The 23,737-nt window shown below is 39.8% G+C and overlaps 1 protein-coding gene across 2 annotated transcripts in view; it reads right to left on the bottom strand.

The window, feature by feature from the left end:
• The window catches only part of dac (dachshund), a 95,307-nt gene that overhangs the window by 3,001 nt on the left and 68,569 nt on the right, over positions 1 to 23,737 (bottom strand). For both annotated transcript variants that reach the window (XM_066298038.1, XM_066298039.1), the window contains exons 9-10: positions 2,683 to 2,826; positions 2,308 to 2,583 (exon numbers count right to left, since the gene is read on the bottom strand). In XM_066298038.1, the coding sequence (XP_066154135.1) occupies positions 2,308 to 2,583; positions 2,683 to 2,826 (420 nt within the window). The remainder of the gene's footprint in view (positions 1 to 2,307; positions 2,584 to 2,682; positions 2,827 to 23,737) is intronic.

Here is a 23,737-nt window from a genome sequence, read left to right as displayed (position 1 = left end):
TCTAACAGGCGTTTAATTTACAGTGGCATGATTCGCCTTTTCGTCTTCAGTGTCCTTTCTGGCGAGCCAAATGGGCTCCATTGTGTGGGGCCCCTATTCAGAATCACAAACGATTCCTTTTCAGGTATTTTTTAATTCGTTTTTAATTCGACCGGTATTGTGTCCGTGTCGACTACCGGAATTGACCGACTCTTTGTTACAGATCTCTAATTTTCTACAGTTAATTGCCCCCGAAATGAGATCGGTTGTTGGCGGTGATTAGTTCATAATAGAGTGCCACCCGGAAAAATCAGCTGACATGCGTTACAAAAAAAATATATCTCTTTATACAGGGTGTCCATTTCAGGTGCCCGATCATGGGGATCTTGGTAACGCCCCTTATTCTTATGTTGGCCTTCAAAGCTATGATGATCTTCCTTTGCAACTCATTAAAATCAGTGGGTACAATTTTTTAAATAAGGTCTCTCATAGTTGCCCATAAATAATAATTAAGGAGAGATAGATGTGGCGAACGAGCCGACCATTTTATGTTTGCATTGTTTGAAAAGAGAGATGTTCGAAATTCGACCTTTCGATTTTTCCCAACCACCATCAATTTAGTTCCTTTTTGCATCATGAATCACCTCGCCAAACTCAACGGAAATTATGAGCATTTTCTTGAGGGCATATTCTTGAACTCCAAATTACGCAAATTTTTCCCAATTTAACCGGCCTTGTATCTTTTATGATTGGACACCCTGTATGCAAAATTAAAACGACCAAAGATAAATTTTGGCTTAAGCCCTTTGGGCATATTTTCCCATCCGGCGTTCTCTGTTCACAAGTCGTCGGTCGGATTGTCTGCCCTTCGTCGACTGTGTCATTACGTTTCGAGGCAAATCTCGTTAAAAATCTCTCGCCAGTCCATTAACAACGATACAGGGGCCTTTATGAATGGTTATTTTGAGTTCTTTGGGAGGGCCGCACCCGGATCGATCTCCCCCAGGAGGCGCATAAATTTAGTTACCTCCGGCTTTTCCTTAATACACTCCAAACAAGGCCCAAAGTAAATCTTGTAGTTGGCGAAGTTACACAATAGTTTCCGGCATATCGGTCGGCGAAGACATAGTCCGACGATCCATATTAATCCCGCAGTAATTACAGTTAATTCAATTCGATCTCCCGGACCCCGGGGAACAATGGGCCGCAACTTTCGGGTTTCCGCGGATCCTTCCGTGCACACTGTCTTCTTGGCCTAATGGGTCCCAAGACAGAGTTCTGCGTGGACAACAGGAAGCCCCGACCACGGAACAACCAATTATCTATTCATTAGACTTAGGCTTAAAGTGCCAAGTTCGGATCTGAATTATTCCAGAAACGGGAAGGAAGTTCCCGCGCTGAACCCTGCAAGACGGTCAGGAAGACGCGAGGTTTGAGGCATTACCAAATTTGACCACCACCCGCAAATTTCTTTTCAAATTTATTGTGTGGGTGGTGAGGTAAACAGAAAGTCCGGAAAACTATTACAGTTTATGCAAATTCGAAGAAAAATCTGATAGTTAACCTGAGTGAACCCGATTTCGAGTTAACCTGTATCAATCCTAATTGACTGAAATTCATGGTAAATTCTTTAAATATCTCAAAAAATTTCGGCAAATTTCAAACGAGTTTGCTTTAAAAATTGCTCAAAATCCGTAATTTCCTTCGCTGTCTCTTGAATTTTTATCACCCGTTTCGCTGCTTTTTTTAATATCTTCCCAGCAACATTATTGACCATCAACGTAAAACAAGAACGATTGCATAATTTCAGCAACATTGTCGTTAAGCTATAAGACATGGGGACACATGTAAGAGCCTCGCAATTCGAAAAATGCAACATGGCGCGCGTGTCTAATTACTTCATTAAAGCGGGCATAAGTCCGGTCAGTCGGAAGGCCTTAATTACCTACGTGATTCGTCGATGAAAATAACTTATTACCGACTCTTGGGACTCGATATCGCCTCGTCATACCGCGGCCATTATGCTCCAATTAGGTTCTCAATCGTACCATCATCAGGAAAAAACAAATTTGAAACTGTAAAATTATTATTACCCCGCTCGGAAACATACGCCACACATTCAAGTGTATTCACAATTACGGTGAACGGCCATTTTGAGCGCCATTACGGCCGAAAAATTGCATGTTCTGAAAATATTATTCGTACAGTATGTAACAACTGCAATTTGAATACGATTACGGAACTATCAAGGGTCACTCTAAAACGTATTAAGTCACGCTAGATTGGGCAAAACTTGACAGGACAGTACTCTATCACTTTGAAACCCACCTGAGTAGTTTTGCCAGAAGGCAGCCCCGCTGCCCATGAAGTCCAATCCGGAATAGCCCCAGGCCTTGCCCTCTTGATGCGGTATTGCCGGAGGAACTTGATCCCTCACTGGAAGGTATTGCTGGGGGTTTTCCTCTACCTCTTGCTTGATTCTGTCTACACGTTCAGACGAGTTTCTATCCGGGGTTGGAGGTTGCGGCGGAGCAGACGACGGAGGTCTCAAGGGTGATTGAGGCTTTTGAGCCGGTTGGTGTTGGTGAAGATGAGCCACTTTTTCTGGAGTATAAAAAGTAGTGACATTTTTTTGTTAGGTGGTGAATTCTTAATTGATTTTTCTCGTTATTATTTGGTTGAGACGATTTTTTCATAACTTACCATTGATTGACTCAACTTGTTCACTTGCTCCGGCCTTCCTCAATGCTTCCTCCAGCTGGCCCCTCCTCGTCATTTCCACCTCCATCTGGTCTTGCAGCCGTTTCCTCGCCCTCCTCTCCCGTCGAAGACGCTTTTGGAGAGTAGCTGTAACAAATTCGTAATTATGCGTCGTGAAATGCGAAGACACAAAGGAAATAGAAACCGTTTCCTCTATTAATCTAATACAACCGAAAATAAATTAAACTTATTACCAAGCACTTTTAACAGGTAATTACCTGGTGCTACAACAATCAAGCGGGCTTTTTTGTCACAACATTTTTCCTGTATGCAAATGAGCGGGAAAACTAATAGTAATAGTAACCGTTCGGAATAGTTCTCATGGTCAGGCGACGCAACGCATCAAGGGTCATTGGGCGCGATGGCTCGGCCGAACGGTACCACCGTGGTAAACAAGACAAATTAAATAATCGTCCAAAAACTACTGGAACAGTCAAGCTAATCGACGAGTTCAGAAATAACCAACATCGGATTGGGTTAATTTAATAAAATTGTCTCTGGTTTCACGGGTGTTTCTTTGTTGGTTGATGCTGTTAGACCACACAGGACGGCGGAGGTGCCCAGATTGGATGAGTTTGTGCAAGGGAATTATATAATTGAAAATTCTGCAAACCACCGATTGAAATTGGTATAAGGAATAACAGATCGGAATGTACATTGGAATAGATTGGTGCACTCAGATGAGACAACCGTTTTGCATGGGTCAGGAAAATACTTGAAATCGACAGCAAAAATGACGTTGTTTGACATTTAAATGCGTTTTAACGCTTGCACATGTCAATCGGGCGAAATCTATCGTAGTAGATGCACAACTGTGAAATCTATTGAACGCAGGCAATACAATTTAAATGATGTACGTAGTGCAAGTTTTTTAAAGTCTTGTTCCCTCCCACTGCTGTCACAATTGGTTATCTGTCAAGGTGACGTGTACCTTACCTTGACAGATCAGAAACAGATAAAGTGAAGCTCAGAAAAAACAAAATGGCGTCATAAAGGCAATAATATTTGGTGGGATAACGCCTAAAACATACAACCGATTTTAATGCCTTACCGGTGAACAGCCATCATGAATTAATGCCTAATGCCATTGACAGGTGAACAGTGATAGTTAGTACACAGAGAATCAATTAATATTGAAAATAAGGTTCTCAAGCAAATTTTACTACATTCGTACATTATCAAGTTTTATTATGCTTTTCTTGGGCCTAATCTCCACTTTTCTCTCAAATAACGAATGCCACAATTCTTTCCATGTATTAGACGGTATTCAGTCCGATCCTGTGTTCCGTACAATTATTCCATCACGACGAGCACCTGACATAAGCAACGATTGGCCCTCGCGACAATAGTCGTACCATCGACTTCTTAGGCTCCACCTTTCGGCCGCGACAATAGCCCAGCGGCCCATCTGGGGCGTCAGGACCCCCACCGTAGTCTCTGGCCCCCATTACTGAGTTGGATGGTTGTAACTAATGTACATATGTAAATCCGAGAACGGGCGACTTCAATTATAGTAAATTTCGTAATTATTTCCACTGGGTTTTTTTACTGGTCGATTTGTATTGTTCGATGGTCGGGCGTTGCCGAGACAACCAACGACGGAGAGTTTGTTGGTTTCATGGATGGGAGTGGAATTTTCATGTTGGATTCTTCGGCGTTATAAGAGTGAATTATCTCAATGTTAATCGCATCGATGCGCTCTATCGGAGTTATTTCCTTTTTGCAGTTTCCGAGATGTGGATTAAGTCTAATGCCGATTGTCTCGGTTTTCAAAGTGCCTCGGGACACCTATATGTACATAGTTTTTAGAACCTTTCAAATTTAAGCGCCGACATTATAGAAACCGGACGAGAACAACTTCGCAGCTACATCAACAAGTATTCCAAGTCATGAATTTTCAAGTGTGAAGAAATGTTGAATCGAGGCATTTTTTGGCCCAAAAACAAGCTTTCTCCATTTCTCATATCGCAGCTGCTAATGCGATGCCGAAGCGATATCATGAGAAAAATACCCTGTTGTTTCCCTTCAGTCCCGTTCCGCACCCCCCTTATCGATTTCCTCCTGTTGATATTTGAGGGACGTCCTCTACTTTATAGGTCAACTTATCCAGAGTGTTTTCAAGCAAATCGTCTCTATATTTCCAACCTCCGATGCATTTTCCATTCCGCTTTTAATTACACGTCGTCGAAAAAGAGAGGTGCAGGGCAAGCTGCAAATAATTTCTTTCAAGTGACATTTCATTCGCCACCGTTTGAGCACAAAGACAGAGTGTTTATAAGTCTTTTTGCGGGAGTTTAGTTATTTCCGCTTTGAAACAAAGTCCCCAGGCCGCCTAGTAAACAAACGACAGGCTTCTGTGCATTGCTAAATACCGCAACACCTCCCGGAAAGGTCCGGTGTAACACTAAGACAGCGGACATCAAAGAAACCGGACCCTGACTCGGACTCCTTTGACACCGGAGTCAAGTTGAACTTTAATTATCGCTCTCTATCGGGCCCGGCTTTAAGATGATGTTTACATTCCTGATCATTTGTTAAGTGTCCGATTTCCAGGCCTGACCGCTCTGGAAATTGTTCCCTGCTTGAGATTCTTCGCAAAAGAGAAACTTTGATGCGGAGAGAATGAATGGAAGTTTTGGAATTTTGCCGTGCGGGATAACACTAACTTAATTCATTAAGGGATTAGTATGGAAACACACAGCCGGAAACAATAGACATAACAGCGGTATCACATATTTCTTCGGGAAATTCATAAAAATTGGTTTTTGGGGCCCCGGGAGACCGGCGAACAGAGTCACGCTTCGATTTCATTTCCGAATTGCACGCAGCCCGGAAATTACATCAAATTCGGAATCGATACGTATTATTTTTATTCGTAGCTCTGATAGTAATTATGTAATTGATTCGATATTTCTCCGAATGGTTGATGGTGACTCGAAGAGCACTATCAATAAAGCTATTCCACAGGGTGTTGCCACGACAAAAGTCTGGGGGACCAGAATAACACGGATTGTGAACGGTGCTTCTTGAGGTACGTGGTAAATATCTAAGGGGGTTGTGAAATAAATTTTCCATATTGATGGATTGGTCGGGGTCGTGAACATCTATGTCCACCCCGAACTCTCGACTTAAACCCCTTCTTTTTTTAGACGGTTCTGAAGTCATTGACGTACGAATATGTATATCTCGGTAGAGAGGAAAGTAGGGAAAGTTTACTCTCTAGCACTCGAGACTCTTTCATATCAAGTTTCTGTGACACCCTGTATGTAGCGCTTCAGCTGAACACTGCGTAAATAAGAAAATAAGACGATTTTGACGATTTCTCCTTATCCATGCGTTTTATTGACGACCATAAAAGAGCGTGTGTGTACTCAGAGAAAAATATAGAACGGATACGGGTCACATCGGCCATCAAAATGTTTGTCCATCATAAGGGTTTATAGCTTGTCGACACCAAAAGGGAACTTTAGTACCGAAAAAATTCTTTTGTATTTTTCTCCTCCATTGCAATAATTAGTGGCATAGGCACTAAATGGGCGGGAATGGTGGGAATGGTACCGCGGCACGACTGTCTCCCAGGCACTCTCTAACGTGATTGGACGTATGCGACCAGATTGCAAATAAGGCAATCGCACGAGATAATTGTTAAACCGCCGTAATTGGCCGCGAAACTTGTGCCGAGACAACGGGCAAACAAATAATATGTAATTAACAGCGCCATCATTTTTATTGGGCATTGTATAGTCGAGTCTAAATATTTACACTCCGTTTGGTACCATTTATTTAAATTTCACAAGGCCTTTGTGTGTGCATGAGCACGGGGAATTTTTTTGTTTTTTCCATTGTTAACCCAGAAATTCAAATTACATAAGTCGCATGAAATTTTCCACACACGGGGGGAGGATAACATTAAAATGTAGCAGGCGTTACGGACCTGGAAGGCAAAGGATTAATCCTGCAAGGGCGACAGGTATGCGATCGGCGCATTCCTGCCCTTCAAGGAATTCCTGCTGCCGCAAGACATTTGCCCGAGACGGCGTTGACAAGCACTGGAGGAACATTCTCCGAGTTCCACACATCAAAACCTCACGTTTCTTGCGCTCTACATATTGTGCAATCAAAATTCATAACCAAACACCAAAATGGCAAATTATGGGCCTTAATTAGTCAAACGTTAAATACTCGATGCGTACACGGTCATTGTTGGGTGTGCATACAAATCAGAGTTGATTAAAAGTCCATTTTGTCGGCGATACATAACGAAATAGCCGATATGTGATGAGTCCAGTCAATTAAAGTAAAAGGTCGACGATAGGGATAATATGATAACGCACCGACATAGAGAGTATCATTTATTCCATGCATACAAATCTGCCGGAGCAAACAGAATCGGTCCCATACAATAATAATTGGACATCGGCGGAAACCATTCAGAACCGGATTCGATCTATATGAGGCAAATTCAAATAGAACCATGTAAATGTTGTTGTAACGTGTCCCTAGCGACATCTGTTAGGTATTATTCTAAGTTACGTAGCAATAGTGGCGTCTGTCGAATGTTATCTTAAGTCAAATGTTATCTCTTGTCAGCTGACTGGGAGAATTCGTGGAAGTAACCATCGGTATTTTTTGGTGGTACCCGAGTAAGTCAAGACCCACATAGGTTGTCTCAAATGCCATGTGGTATTGTTGCCATGGCATTTGGTGAAATTGGGAAAATGTTTTTGTTTTTGGACTATTTGCGATACACGACGTCGCCAACAATTCAGCCGTATAAATTCCCAACACCTGAGATTATATATTTTGTGACTATTCGGAATATCGCCGGTTCGGATATAATAGAAATTACTGGAATACGGCTCTGCATTTTCTTTTGAGATCATCAACGTCAATTTTTAGTTATCGTGTAAAAGCCGTTAATGGCGCCGTCATTTCGTCCAAGGACTGGCGCTGTCCCAAAAATGTTCGGTGAAGTGCCAGGGTGCTTTTCTCTAAAAATATCGATCAAATTTTAGCAAAAATTATTGACTTGCTGATGATAAAAACGAATGCTCCTAGTTTACATTGCCCGTACCAATATTGCGGAAACACCAATAGCGCCATATCATTGACAATTACCTTGGACCCTGTATAAAAGTCTGACACTATAACCACCTCGGGATCACTCCTGGCAATCATTCTTATCAAATTTCAAAGCACGTAGACCGAAGGGATTTTAAGGAAAAATATAGGAGAGAAGTGTGGCTACGGACCATATTAAAAATATCTCAAAATTGGTAGGAGCAACCTGCGAGGAGGTAAAAAAGGTCACACCACGAGAGCTTTCCAATAGTTTTTCAACGAGGAATTTGGTGCGTTAGGAGATGAGGTCCGGTCCTGGACGTACACAAACGGACATGAATGGATAATAATTATTTGCGTTTTCGTTTCTGGAGGCGTTTTGTGCGCAAAATATCCCGCATTCAGCTGTCAAACGCGCATTTTCATGCTAATGCGGCATTAAAAGCGATCTATGTGCCTTTTGGCGGCCGCCTGCAGGATTTTTAATATTTTCATAATATCGAAAACTTATAGTGACACTTTAAAGAAACATCCTCGAGACTGATAAAAGACCCAGGAAAATATCGATGCGATGGCGAGTTTCCTTTGAAAACAATTAAAAATTCCATTTGGAGAATACAGAGGGCGGGCAAGAAAAATTCCATTAAAACTATGTAGCAAGGAGCACGTTAGCTCGGGAGATTAACGGGAGGAAAAATTGGGAAAAATGAATTCTGTGAAAATGACCGTACAGGATTAAAGCCAAAGACTTGCAGGAGTGATGCGGATTTGCCTGCAAAGAGATTGTGTGTATTTAAAGCTTTTAAAACGGGCCCCTTGTAATTAAGAAGGGGAGGAAATTCATCACGATGGACTTTGGAATAAAGTAGATTTTTGCATTTTGCTCCTGGCCAGCGCATATTGTATTACGTGATGAATAAAAGAAGAGATGTAAAGCAAAAAATATAAAAATTCATTTATTTATTATTACCTCTATTCTCTTCAAGGATATTCCCGACTGATCTAGACACGTTTTTCCCCTAAAGTCGGGCATATGCCTCAGTGACAAATTCAAAAATAATATACGACAGATATATCGTCGCAGTCGGTGCTCCACACTCCATGCGGAGCCCCATTTCAATTTCGCAGCCGTAAATTCGATTTCGATGACCACATCGGCCGATCTCGTACGACTTTTGTGTTGAGTGGAAAAAACTATTTTTCTCCCTCTCGCATGTAAATTTATGTTTCGTGCAGATTTCGATTTTTCCTTGGCGATGATGAGCAGAGCCTCAAATTGTCCTCAAACACTTCACATGCTTCGGCTGCAAGCGGAGGGCGACTGTTTGCCCTCTTAAGCGAGCATTCCCTTTGTTCGCGCTGTTCCGGCCATGGGGATGAGGGGGGCATATACACTCCTTGATCGACGTAAGTCGGCAGCAAGTCCCGAATTTATAATTTCTCCCTCTTAGCTAAGTTTCATTCCTGTGTTTTTGTTTCGTATTATAATCCCGGATTGTTTGTGCGTGTATGTGTGTTTCCTGGTGGGGAGGAAATTTAATATAACAGCCCCGTTATTGGTAGTGATTTTAATTCACTCTACAGGATATCCATTACTGGAGTTCAGCCGTGAGGCTCTCGGTAACCGCTAAAGACATGCGGTCGAGTAAATTGGGGCAAAGCTGGACACAATCGCTCGATTTTCGAGACCCATGGAATAAGACCCCCTGTATGTGTGCCTCTCCTCCATCTCTTTCTGTCGCCTCTAAGGAAATTCATATTTTTGTAAGTGAAAAGTGCAGTACCACCTAGTGTGACGGTTGTCGCATCGCATCAGACCAACGAGCGACGTTTCTTAGTTTATAAGTCACCCCGCGACATTGTTGCGACGTTGCGCCTTCACACTTGACTTGACTCGCATCGGCTCGGCCCGGCATGTTCGACATTTTTCAGATTCTACGCCTTTTTGTCCTAGTGGGTGGCAATAATTATCATCAATTGAAAATATACGGAATTCAAACGTTGTATATAGTGCGCACAATAATTAGCTGGCACGACAATGTCATCAAGCAAACATAATGCTCAAATTCGCTTTGGACAAAGGCTTAATTAATTACGTTAATTTGGTGCGGTTGTTTCTCTCCATGTATGGAAACTAATAAACGGTTTCAGTAATAAATTCGGCTAAAACTCGATTTTGCTCATTCGGCAATTACCGAAATTAAATATTCCTTCAGATTCGTAAAAAAGCGGCCTTTTAGGCATAAATTGAGTAGTCGAAATAGAAGGGAAGTCGATTGAACAGTTATAGAATCCATTCGAATCGTTTATGGATAAGGCTCCAACATTGGCGTACGGAGAATTGATGCCATGTGCCTGCATGAGGCGAACGTCATGAATCATCTCCGCCAATGCTACAAAAGATGTTGGTTACGAATCGACCACCCACCAGGTGGCGCCTCTTGTGTCCATCCGAGCGTGTCGGGACCGAATGTTATTAACTTCTTTTGTGGCCTCGTCATCCATGGAAGTGATTAATATCGATTCGAATTATATTTCGATTTTGATTAACATTAAACTCCACCTTTGCCCGAAACAAACGCAAATCCTCAATTCCGGCAATCGATTGGTTTTGCATTATTTTCGTTTCGACAACTTCGCGCTGATGATGAGCCGAACTACCTTTGCAAGCAAGTTACCGGACGAATTTCGAAGAACCTGCCACTGATCGCCGTCGAAGGTTGATTAATAAACTTCGGTAATGAGTGTTATAATTAGTTGAGGGGGCCAAAGGGGCCCTAATGCCCATCAGGCGCAGCGGGCAGCCTCGCACAAACGTCAAACTCAACGGGAATGGATCTAAATTGCCACGGCAAGTAATGGAGGCGCTAGTGCACTTATTATTGTTTCGGATTTTTCTTGGTTTTTGCATTGGAAATTGTTACTTAACTTCGTATTACAAGCCTGTGAGTTCTTTTATGTTTGCAGTTAAGGTGCATATTATATCAGGGGCGGCTCCAGCGGGTTCCTCATCCGCGTTTTGTCACTATCCGTTCTGGTGACTAGATCTACTTCTGATCATTCCCACTTCTACCAGTTTTCAGAGTGATTTAACCGAAAAACAAAATTACGAACTATGTTTTGAGGATAATTTATCGATGGACAAGTTGTGCACACAAACGAGAAAAAGAAAATTTTATTTATTGGTTCTATCTGGTCAAAAAAGGCATATTCCGAAAATCACTTAACATTACTCAGTCGGCATTTTTTTAGAATTGCAGTAAAACACGGGATTTCCCTTAACATCGAATTCAAGATTACCCCATCGGGACGGGATTTACCCTATAAAACAGTGGGAGTTTGTCGCGCCGCACCCAAGGGATGTTTCTATTGACTTGCTATATTTATCGATTTCATCGGTTGAATGATTGATTATACAGGGCGTCTAGAATATGATAATTTCTCCGCGTAATAAAAAGCTTCACCTACAAGCTTTGGCATCTTTTTAATATCCGACAAACCGATTATTATTTTAACTCCCCTCCATTAAAGGCAATATTGTTTTCTCGGCAAATGTATCATAAAATCAAAAAGCACCTAAACAGTAAAAATCGCGCGACGGAGTCCCAGCTATCAATGATAACACTCACATAAAAATAAATAGCTTCTCGACGTTTTCACTGAGGGAGAAATTTCATCTCTTTCTATGTTATTATTTCTATATGAGAAACCCAGTGGCATTGCAACGAACTAGAGAAGTTTTCATTTTTTAGGTGAGCGACGGCAACACTGCGCTCTTCTTTTGTTTGAATCGACATATGCCAAAGGTGACAAAAAATAATAGAGCAGTGTTGACAAGTTGTACGGAAAAAAGGTGTTTTGAGGTTTCGACGTGCGCCCCTGAAGCTAAAGGTAATCGGCCCCGTTGATTCGATCGTAAAAAAGTGTATTGCATAGGCAGAAAGCCCGTATTAGGATATATCATAAAAAAACATAAAACCGTTCCCCGCCTTTGGGGATTTGGAGACAAATCTGAGAGAAAGAGGCCGATAAGTGTATCTTTTTTGCTTTTTCGGGGTGATTTGCGAATGGCGATAAGCCCGACGTGTGACTTTTCCAATACGTTTTCTTTATTCAATTTGAGGGATCGGAATAAATGATGCGGTTTGATACGGGCTATTCAGATGGAATCACACGGTCGCGTCCCCCTTTCCTACTAGGAAAAACATTTACTATACTTTATGGTTCGGATTAAACTACCTTACTTCCTTGAGTTTAGCGAATTTCAGTATGAAATTCGAAATTAAAACAGGGCTGATTTCGCAAAAAAGATAAACAAAATTACCAGGCTGAAACAGACAAATTACAGGTTTGATACATCGAGCCGAGGGGCATAAATCAATATAGTCCATTCCGATTTACATATTTATGGGAAATTCGAGTTTTGTATGCCGGAATGCACCTTTTTCGATAACGTTCAGCTTTTATTAACAGGTGCAATATTCCACTTTTTTGTTGCTTTATGTTCTGCAATATGATAAATATGTTGTGTGCGTCTGATTTTCTATTCTTTGTTTAAGTTTTGAGGATGGCTACCCACACACGAATAGGGGCCGAGTCGCCAACTTTCTCAGTTGAAACTGATAATAGTATTCGTTCTCCGCAAAGGGCTCGGACGTATAATTTTTGTTGACGTTCTGGCGACTGCCGACTCACTTCAGAAAAAATTTAAATAAACAAACGAAAATTCACAGAACTAAAGTGTATCGAATGTGAGAGTGTTTTGGCAACTGATTGGTGGTTGATCATCACGTGATTTTACAAAAATGCATCATACAGGAGCGGAGTTTTTTCAAAAAGGTGTCAGAGACCAAATAGCAATGCTTTCAGTTGTCACTGTTGGTGACGTCTTCCAGTTGCCTCTCGCCCCGCTCGCAAAAAATGTGATTTTCCAGTAACGGCTTACAAAAAATTCAGAAACGTTTGTACCGAGGTAAAGGTCAGTTTTATAGAAACAATGAACCTTCGTACGTCTTGCTCGGCTGAATAAAAAAAATGTAAAAATCGCACTTTTACAAGCTTATAGCTGTGAATTGGCAAATGCCGGGGCTATCATGTCGCTTAAATTCGGGTCCCCGTCCAAACAACACAGCTGAAAGGAGCTCAAATTGAATTTCGCTGAAAGTTTTTTACAATGCCAAATAAAGTAACGGTTTGGTTACTAAATATAAACTTTATTGTCGTGTTAATGCCGATTACAGCCTTATGAGCTTTTTCGACTCTTCTGATTTAGCATTTATGTCGCCGAAAGGTTACAAATGTGGCTACTCAAACATTTTTAACGTGGCGTCCAGAGGGGCACGTGGGCAATTCCACCCCCGCTGGTGTGAGAGGCGTTACATCCAAAAATAATAAAAAGAACTGGAACGAGATTTGATGAGGGAATTCGATCGGCCGAAACGATCCTAAACATTTCCATCAGAAATTGAACTCTGTGCGCCACAAAGAGTAATAATATTAATTCGAGACTCGTGGGGCAATTAGAGGCCCGACAGGGCCGTTCGGAAGCCCATTAAGCCCATTATAAACGTCATAATTTAATTTTACGATTGCAACCGGATACTTTCGGCAATAGTCGTAGCTCAGACAAAGACGCTCCCCCAGATAAATTAGAATTAAGCAAGGCGTATCAAGGTAATATTGTAAATCTTGCCGTAATTCGAACAGCCGACGACTAAGACGTGGAATCAGCATAAATTTAATAATTACTCAGCTCTGGGGAGAGATTTTCCTCAAATGTTCTCTCCATTTCTTGTTTCGCGTTTGCATGATGACGGAGAGATTGGAAACTTCTAGTTTCGAGTGGGTATATCAGTGAGAAGTAGGTACATTTCGAACTTGGAGCGATTTATCTTGTGGTTTCGACACTGCACGTCATTAATCTGACATGGGGTGGGCGTCGGCCCTTTGACGACGTCGTCGCCGTCACCGATCGATGAATGCTTGTTGTGACATCTTCAAGGGGCCAAAAATTGCCGCCCCCCGAGGAGCAAATAAAGAAATCCAAACGGTCGTCGTAATATAATATTGCGACGACATTTCCCCAAAGGTCAGTCCGAGACATTACAAAAGGCAGTAGGCAACTAACCCCTGCACTTATATATCTTCTTCAAGGGTGATTTCGGAATATCTTTAACATCGAAAATAATACCCACGAACAATGGCGCCCTTCTTCTACCCCTTAAATGTCACAATAAATTCCGGGGAGCCGCAATTTTCTTACGGGAATAACTCATATTTTCATAAAAGGAAATATTCCTTTGATTTTGTCTCGTAAAGCTCTCAGGGCGGATTGGGCTCCCATATAAAGTAAATGTGTACGTTTGAATACGAAGGAAGCTAGATAACACAGCCCATCACTATATTTGTTTATTGCGCACATCCTGGTTTTAAATGTATAAGAGGAAGTTTGCCATGCTCCTGTGTAATTGAATAGGCCAAGTCTAAAATTTTATTTTTCCATTGTGCAAATAGACCATAAAAAATTTCTAAATATTTGAAACGTGTATTTAAACAGCGAATGGCGTTATAATTGTCGGTTTAACGAGGTGATAATAGTCAATTTAAATATTTGCCAGCGAAAATTATTGTTCCACATACGTACGGTTGCTTTAGTCCTGCACGGTTGATTAGGTTCCAATTTAGAAAAAGATTGCTAATTTATGTGCTCACCCACCATTAAAACCAGTTAAGGGGCACCTACTCGAGCGGGAGCGCTGGCACGCCACTGATTCAGTAAAAAGGGAGCGATATTGGTGAAGGAACATCTCAATCGAATTTGAAATATTCAACCCATTATCTGGTCGAATGGAGCGCGAACAACGTCTCTAATTCTCCCGCCCTTCCACCTTAGTAGGTACAATTAAAAAATAAATATATTCGTCGCCCCGAAGCAATTTTCCCTCAATGGACCGTGGATAATCTCGTTCTCAATCTGAACAACGTACGGAACAGAGCAACGATAAAAATAAATATAATTTTCCCCGTCGAAATTCGAGGGTTATTTATATAAGGTTTTTCACGCCGGGATGAACCGCTTTTCCGGGGCGGACCCGCTCTGTAGAATTCGTTCAGATTGTCGTTTTCCTGTTCGACCAACCTTTCCTTTAAAACCATTTCGATATTTTTAAGCTGCTGTTTTTCAGTCAATCAGGCGACCGATCGAATCTGCTTTATCGTTGAAAAACACCCGAAGTCCAAGGCTGAAAGGCCAAGACTGGTACTCGTATCGCTGTGGGATTCCTCCATTAATTAGCAGAATCGAGGCGGCAAAATGGACCTCGATTTCGTTTCTTCGGCCCGAGGTGCCCCGGGTGTCTGGCAAGGCAAAGGAGGTTCAGATATTGGTCGATTTGTGACAATTGTCTTTCCACCTTGCCTGAATTGGTAGCGGTCTTTCAGCCGTCCTCCTTTACGTGTCGATTGTTTCCTCCTGTCCATTGCGTACGCCTTTTTTAATATCTTCAGTTTTGTTCAGTTTTTTCGTGACGGAATATTTTTTAAATTATGTACTGCGTGACGTGGAAAAAAGAACACCCCGTGAAAATGATTTTATTTAAATAATTTTTGGTACGCATGTTTCTTACGCTGAAACAAATATTTCATTAAAAAATTCAACAATTTACTTTTAAAAAATCAAAAACGAATTTAATAATTTGTCGGTCCTCCGTGGTGTCTTATACGTTCCTGTACGCGTCTAGGCACGGGTCTAATGAGGTGATTGATGTCCTCTTGGGGGATCTCATTCCAAGCTAACTGGACAGCATGACGTAGCGCTGCTAGTATTTGTAGGGGATGGGGTAAATTATGCAACCTTCTATCTACAATATCCAATACTTGCTCAATTGGTGAGAGGTCTAGAGGTCGAGATGGCCAAAGTAGCAAATTGATTGCGTTTTATTGAAAGAACTTAATAGTCACTCTAGCCAAATGTGGCCGTGCATTGTCTTGCGGGAAAACTGGATTAATAAGAGTTTCGAGATAAATTACGAGATGACGTTCTAGGACTTCCTTGATGTATCGTTGGGCTGTCATACTGCCTCTAATGAAAAGTAAAGGTAACCTGCTACCATATGGAATAGCATCGCAAACCATTACCCCGGCAGTCTGACGGACATGTCTCTGCGTTGTAAACTGAGGATCCTGTCTTACACTCCGTCTTTTTCTTACTCTTGCTCGACTATCACGCATACCCAAACAGAATCTGAATTCGTCACTAAACAAAATATTACCTCATTCCAGATTCCCATCTATCCGTCCTTTGCACCACTGCAGTTAATTTTAACGATGATTTAAGGTGAAGGGGTAACACAAGATGAGGACGGTAGGAAATCTATCCAAAATTTCTTATCCGGTGACAAAGGTTCGAAACTCAATGGGCCCTTCATACCCTGCAAACTGGTAATCCGTTAGCGTCCTCGACAAAACTAACCTAGCTCTTAGGGACATAATTCGAAAACGGCGTTCTGTAGTTCTCCGTGATCGTCTAGAATTTCTCCTCCTACCTGTTTGCTCTTCTTGGGACCATGTCACTATAGTCTTTACACTACGATTCATCTAGTGGCGATATCCCTAAATGACCGACCAGCCTCATGAAAACCCATCATTCGACCTCTCTCAAATTTTTGCATCTAGATAGATTTGCTTAATCTAAGAGCACATCCTAAGCACGCTATACGCCAATAAATGATAATTTGCAGCCATATTACTGATACTTTATTGTAATATTTATAGTATAAAAAACCTAAAATCCCTGATAACTCTTATATACAGGATGTTCGGATTTGGAGTGTTTTGACAGGAAAATCTCATTTCCCGGCTAAATAGGGAAAAATTAACATACCCGTCAAAAGCTCAATTTTCGAGAGAATATTAATGGCGAAAACCGAATTTCGATACATTTACTGTCCACGGCGCTAGATGGCGTTATTCAAGTTTCGGCCATTTTCTAAATTTCTCATAACTTTTTAGTTAAGGACAATATGGAAGTAAAACGTTCTTAAGGCTCTTTTTCGATGTGATTCCAATGACGTGCTTAGCTTTTTGCTGCAGCTTGCCGTTTTGTCAAAAATCAATATGACTTTTATTTTAGATGGAACTCGCAGTCAGCCGTAATTTCGAAAAAATGTCAATTTTAAACCATTTTCTACTATGTAAGTATGTCTATAGTTATTTACAAAAATAAGGAGGATGTTTGGATGTTCTAAAACTTCTCCAATTACATTTAGTTCTTCAATTTGGTTATCTTCCATCTTGCAGGAAAAATCTATGATCGTTTAAATGGGAGTGTTGTGGTCTACACGTTTTGAAGCTTTCATAATTCTGTAAATTATCTTTCAATTGCTTAAACAATCTTCTATCTGCTTGATGTGGCTCGGTATAGGCATGGAAGAGCAATTCGCCGGTCGGTTGTGAATTATCGTGTGGCAAAATGAAACATTTCATCATGTTATATTTTTCATCGGTATCTTACTTGAAAAATCGGCACCAAATCAACACTAAAAATGAAAAACTGATTGATGCAAAAATTAAAACATATAAAATAAATAATGTTACTTGGACGACTGATGCCGAAACTAACTTGAATATAAACACAGAAAGTTGAATACTTTAGTCGTTTTTGAAAATAACTATAGACATATTTACATACTTGAAAATGGTTTAAAATTGACATTTTTTCGCAGTTACAGCCGACTGTGGGTTCCAATTAAAATAAAAAAGTTATGTCGGTTTTTGACAGAACGGCGAGCTGCGGCAAAAAGCTAAGCACGTCACTGGAAACACGTCGGGAAATGGCCTTAAAGGATGTTTTGTTTTACTTCGATATTATCTTTAACAAAAAGGCTATGAGAAATTTTGGAAACGGGCGAAATTTGAAAAGCGCCATCTAGCGCCGCAGACTGTAAATATATCGAAGTAGGGTTTTCGCCATTAATATTCTGTCAAAAATCGAGCTGTTGACATGTATGTTAATTTTTCCCTATCTAATCGGGAAATGGGGCTTTTCTGTCAAGACACTCCAAATCCGAACTCCCTGTACATTGATAAATGTGACTGAAAATTTAATGGTATTTTGTGTTCCCCATATACAAGCATCCATAACAAAAATGATTGAAATAAAACCGTTTTTATGAGGTTTTCTCTTTTCTATGTCACGCAGTATAATTGTAATTTATAGGCGTATTTTCTGAAAACGTTCTCCTTTTTCAAGGGATTATTTTAAGGCTATTTCCGTTCATAAATCCGGTCCCTAGCGATGACGAATCCTTTCTGGCCAACATTTTTGACGAAAACAGTCCTTTGTCCCGTGAAAGAAAATGCTTCTGGCAGACGTCGCTTTGTCGCTTCATCCCCCAAACTGAGTATTAACTGCGAATGCAAATGCGAACGAAACAGAGTGACTAAACGTCCGAGTGCGTTACACAAACGCACATTTCAAATTCACACTCTAAAAGCATTCGGGTGGGTCTTTGGCGGCTTTGATCTCGGCCAGTGGTTCTAATTTTATTCGCTCTCTCCCGTCTAACTCATTTATCCGACACAAATGACCATTGGTCTCGGTAAATTACTTGTCAATTGCTTTCACAAAGCTCTGTAAACTTTAATTTGGATGCTAACACCCTTCTGTGCCCGACGTTTACCGATTCGCTTTTCACTTGGCCGAATCTGGACTTTGATTTTTTTTTTTTTTCTTTTTTTTTTTCACAAATCACTATGCGATCTGTCAGCATTACGGAAAATGAGCAATTATATTCATAGACGTTGGCAGGAGGCGAAATTCTCACATTACAGTGCTTCGCACGTTATTTTATGATATTCCACAGTTACCAAGCGTTTCAGTTACTGAAAGCATTGCTGAAGGTCCAGCGGGTGAATCTTTTTTAATCTCCTGATCGGTACTCCGTCAAGCAGTGCCCCAGCAAGCACATTAGGGCGGTTTTCAAGTCTTTGTAATTGGTAAAGTACTTTCCGATGTCCTCTCGTGCCGTGGCAACACTAAAATCGTCGTGAATTGTCTTGTTGCTAACGTACCGTGGGGTCTTGAATATATTCCGGAACGTTTTTGATTGGGATCTTTGCAGAATTTAGATATTTGGGTTACCTTCGGTACCCCATAGTTGAAAGCCGTATGTCCGGATCGGTTCTAGTACGGCTTTATACAGGGCGTTTCCTAAGTATTCTAAAATATCTAACGACTGATTGCCCAGCTCAAAACGTGAAAATAAGTTCGCACAATCGCAGGTCCGCGAACGCTTCGTCTGGAGATACAGGGCGTTAAAAATTAATATTTGTTTTTCGTACTGCGTGTCGATTCGAAGAAAAAAATCGATAATATTGCTGCGTTAGTTAAAAAATGCAACATTTTGAGAAGGAAAGTATATGATATTACATAATAAAATAATTGAATTGCACTGCAGAAATTGCCGAAAAAGACCCCCATTGACCATTACACATGCTTCAGCTCGTCGCCTAAGAGATTCCCGCACTCGTCCAAGGATACCGGGGTTACAACCGATTTTGTTGAAAACTTGCAATATCCGATTCCGCAACTAGTTTTCGGTGGCAATTGGAATACTGTAAATTAACTACTTCAGGTGCCCCCAAAAATTCAAATCCAAAGGAATTAAGTTTGATGATCGCGGTGACCGAGCCTGAGGACCTCCTCGTCCAATCCAGCGATTTGGAAACGTATTTTTCAGGTGCTCTCGAACCTGTAAGGTAAAATAGGGAGACGCTTTATCATACATAAACCAAAAACAAAGCCTTGTTTCCAATAACACATCTAGAAAGTAGTAAGACGTGTCTAAGATATTGCTAAGAAAGATATTTTTAAGAAATTGGTAATAGGAGTCACCATTCATTCGGTGTGGAAGAAAATATGGTCCAATGAACTGCTCCCCTATAATTCCAGTCCATACATTGACTGAAAATGTTACCTGGTGTTCTGCTTCTGATATGGCATGAGAATTTTCCTGTGCCCAGATATGATTGTTATCAAAATTTGTAATACCATGTCGTGAAAAATTAGCTTCATCCATGAATAAAATTTTGATTGAAAATTTTTGAATGTAGACATTTGTCTCAAGGAGCCACTGACACCAATCAAAGCGGAGAGGGCAATCGTGAGGTAAAAGAGCCTGAACACGTTGGACATGGTAAGGATATAGCGGATTTTCCTCTAGGCTGGTCCAAACTGTTTTCGGACCAATATGAGGGTCGTTAGCAATTCTTCTAGTACCAGTATTTGGTGCGTCTTCTACAGCGTGAAGAACAATCTCCTCCAGTTCAGGAGTCCAAACTGAATGTGGTCTACCAGCAATATTTCTACTTCTCACAAATGAACCAGTCTCTTGTGAATGGCTATAAAGTTGTGTGAAAGTATCTGAACACGATAAATGTCTTTCTGGGTATCGTTCAGCACATAGACGACGTGCCTGTAAGGAATTTCCATTTGCAAGTCCATAACAAAAATGCATCTGGGTCATTTCTTCATTTCTATAGGTAGCAAAAGTTACAAAGTAAACAAGAAATTATTCTGTTAAGCAAAATATTTCAATTAAAATTTGAACAGAGTGTAATACTTTATCCACATTCACGGTAACTGGGAAAACTAAAATCACTTGTTCAGTGATGGTCAATCACGTTATTTGTTGAAATATTTTATTTTTAGTAACGTTAAAATATTAACGTGTTTATAACTCGGAAAATTCAATAATATTAATGATTCTTTTTTCTCCAAACCGGTACGTTGCACGGAAAACAAATATTAATTTTTAACGCCCTGTATCTTGCAGACGAAGCGTTCGCGGACCTATGATCATACGAACTTATTTTTATTTTTTGAGCTGGGCAATCACCCCGTGAAATATTTTAGAATGCTCAAGAAACACCCTGTATAATAGTACTTTGTTTTCCACTGACAGCTTCGAATGGTACCCAATTAGCCCATTGAGTTTTTTTGCTGTGAGATTAAGTCACGTTCTTTTCTGCTGAACATGTTTCTTCCAAGTTAGTTTTCCGTTCAAGTAAATATCCAGATGTTTGAAGGAATTGAACTGCGGAATTGGTTCATTATTCAAAACTGCACGTGGGCAGTCATTTCTTCATATGGCAAAGGTTATGTGCGTAGATTTTTCTTGGTTTACTTCGATTGTCCATTTTCCCAGCGAATCAGCTAGTTCATTTAGTGGTCCTTGTGTCATATTGATGGCCTTAATTGGGTTTTAACGAGAAATTATTGTTTTGGTTTCATTGGCGTACATACATATCGTGGTATCATAGTTATTGTCCAGGTCTGCTGTATATAGTGTATAGCACTAGTCTCAGCACAGAGTCCTGCGGAACCCCCGCAGCTATTTCGCTACTCTCTATGGAAAAATCATTCGTTTGCACTTGAAACATACGATTGCTTAAGTAGGAGTGGAGTAATACGCAAAATTGAGGATGATTTTTCAAAAGAAGTCCTGTGCGCCACACCTTGTCACATGTTTGATTGACCTTGAGAAATACAGCCTTACAGTATTGTTGCCTTTTAAGGATTCCGCAGTAAAGGTAACTACTCTATGTACAGGGTGTTCACGCGAAAACTGCCCCTCCCCTCTAACTTTTTAATATATTGAAATAGGAAACATTTTTTTAACAAAAAGTGCTTCAAAGTTCATGTAATTTTTCAAAATTGTCAGCAGTTTTATAGAGGGTGTTTAGTAAAGGTGTGCTAACTCAATATTGCTTTTTTTGAACAAATAAGCATTACTTTTTTTACATATTCAAATTCTGCGTTTTATTACGAATTCGACGATATACATTGGTCATACCTCAAATCTTACAATTATTATTCTTACAATAATAATGAAAAGAAGAGTGTCAAATGCCTACAAAATTTGGAAAAAAGATGTTGATTATGTGCTGAACATGGTGGAAGGAAGTTTGAACAAAAACTATAAAATAATAACAACAAAAGAAGAAATTTATTCTGCCTTTTTGTCATTGTATTTAATTTGATTTAATTTTAATTTTAATTATTAATACTCATTACACCCCTGTTGGGCTGAAAAGAAAATGTTGGGTTTAGAAAATAAGAAAAATAAAAAATACCTTTGGAGTCATTTTTCTCATATTTTAAGTAAATTGACACAATTTTGCATCTGCCTTCTTTAGTATATACCATTTTTTTAATAAAAAATATTGGTTATAAACGCAATGAACTATTGAATTTATTTTTGGGGCAATTCATAAAAATGACAAAACGAATGACCACCAATGCCCACATCAGCTATATTGTTTTCAAAGTTACACAAGATATATTTGCAGAACATCACCATATGTTGCACGGGAGTCAATGTTCGTCAATATTTAACAATTTATAAGATTTGAAGTATGACAAATATACAGTGCGACCCATTTGTTTTTAAGGTCAGTCTCTAAAAAGTTTATTGATTGTGCGATTTAGCGAGGATTTTTTTTATAATTGTAGAGCTTTATAAACTGCACATTTTTATCAAAAATGGCTTAATTGATATAAAATTCAAGGTTTACTATGATAGTTTCTAAGAGCAAAATTTTAGTTAATCATATTAGCGATTTTTTTAGAAAATATCTGTGCACGTCACTGGATTAACCACCTCTCAAAACGAGTCTATACAAAATTTTATCGAAAAATTTTAAGTTCTAACGATTTTGTAGAAAAATTGAAAATGCAGCCTCAGTACTCATTTGTTTTCAGAAGCTCATAGTAGGCTATGGAGAACAAGTGAAGTGTTCGACTGTGATACAAATAAAGTCTACATCGATGTTAGAACTGATTTCCGCTTAAAACAAATTAAATTATCAATCATTATAATTATTTTTTAATTTAAATTTAAGGTCCCCGGACTTAGCCCCGTTAGATTTTTTTCTTTGGGGTTTACTCAAAGAAAAACTGTATAAGTCAGACCCCAAAATTTACAAGAACTACAAGTTAGAATAATCCGTACTTGTGGTAAAATTACTCCACAGCAAATACGAAATGTAATTTTGAACATGCGCAAAAGGAGCGACAAGTGCATTGGAGAAAATGGTCGCTTGGTAGAAGTTGCAAAAATTTCATTGTTTCTTGTGATGGAATTTTAATTTTTTTTTCTTTTATTTGTTCTGTATAAGCCTAAGACTGTAACTAAGTTGTTATAAACCATACGTTTTGGCGAAATAAGTGAGTACATAATGTGCATTTTTAATTCTTCTACAAAATCGTTATTACTAAAAAAATGTTCCATTAAATTTTGTACGAGTCCGTTTTGAGAGGTGGTCAATCCAGCGGCGTGCACAGATATTTTCTAAAAAAATCGCTAATATGATTTATTAAAATTTTGCTTTTAGAAACTGTCATACCAGGCCTTGAATTTTATATCAATCAGGCAATTTTGGCTGAAAATGTGCATTTTATCAAGCTCAATAATTTAAAAAAAAATCCGAGCTAAATAGCACAATTAATCAATTTTTTACAGATCGACCCCAAAACAAATGGGCCGCACTGTATATTCGTGAATTCGTAATAAAATGCAGAATTTAAATATGTAAAAAAGGTTGTTGTTCATTAAGTGCAATGTTCGGTTGGCACACGTTTACTAAACATCCTGTGTAAAACTGCTGACTATTCTAAAAAACTACATCAACTTATAAGTACCTTTTGTTAGAAGTTTTTTTCCCATTTCAATATATTACAAAATTAATGGGGGGTGGGACTTTTCCGTGATAGAGTGTTTTTCTCGAAAACGGCACTGATGACTTGGGAGTAAATTATCCTTCACAATAACAGGTTTCATTCTTTGATGTAGTATTTTTTTCAGATGTTTTAGCGATTACTGGCAAGTGACCGATTGACCCTAGCTTTAGACTGCTTCTGGTGATTTGTCTGCTTTCG

Source organism: Euwallacea fornicatus, chromosome 30, assembly GCF_040115645.1.
Source record: "Euwallacea fornicatus isolate EFF26 chromosome 30, ASM4011564v1, whole genome shotgun sequence".
Lineage (NCBI taxonomy): Eukaryota > Metazoa > Arthropoda > Insecta > Coleoptera > Curculionidae > Euwallacea > Euwallacea fornicatus.
The sequence above is the reverse complement of the archived record's forward strand: the minus strand, read 5'-3'. Positions and strand labels throughout refer to the sequence as shown.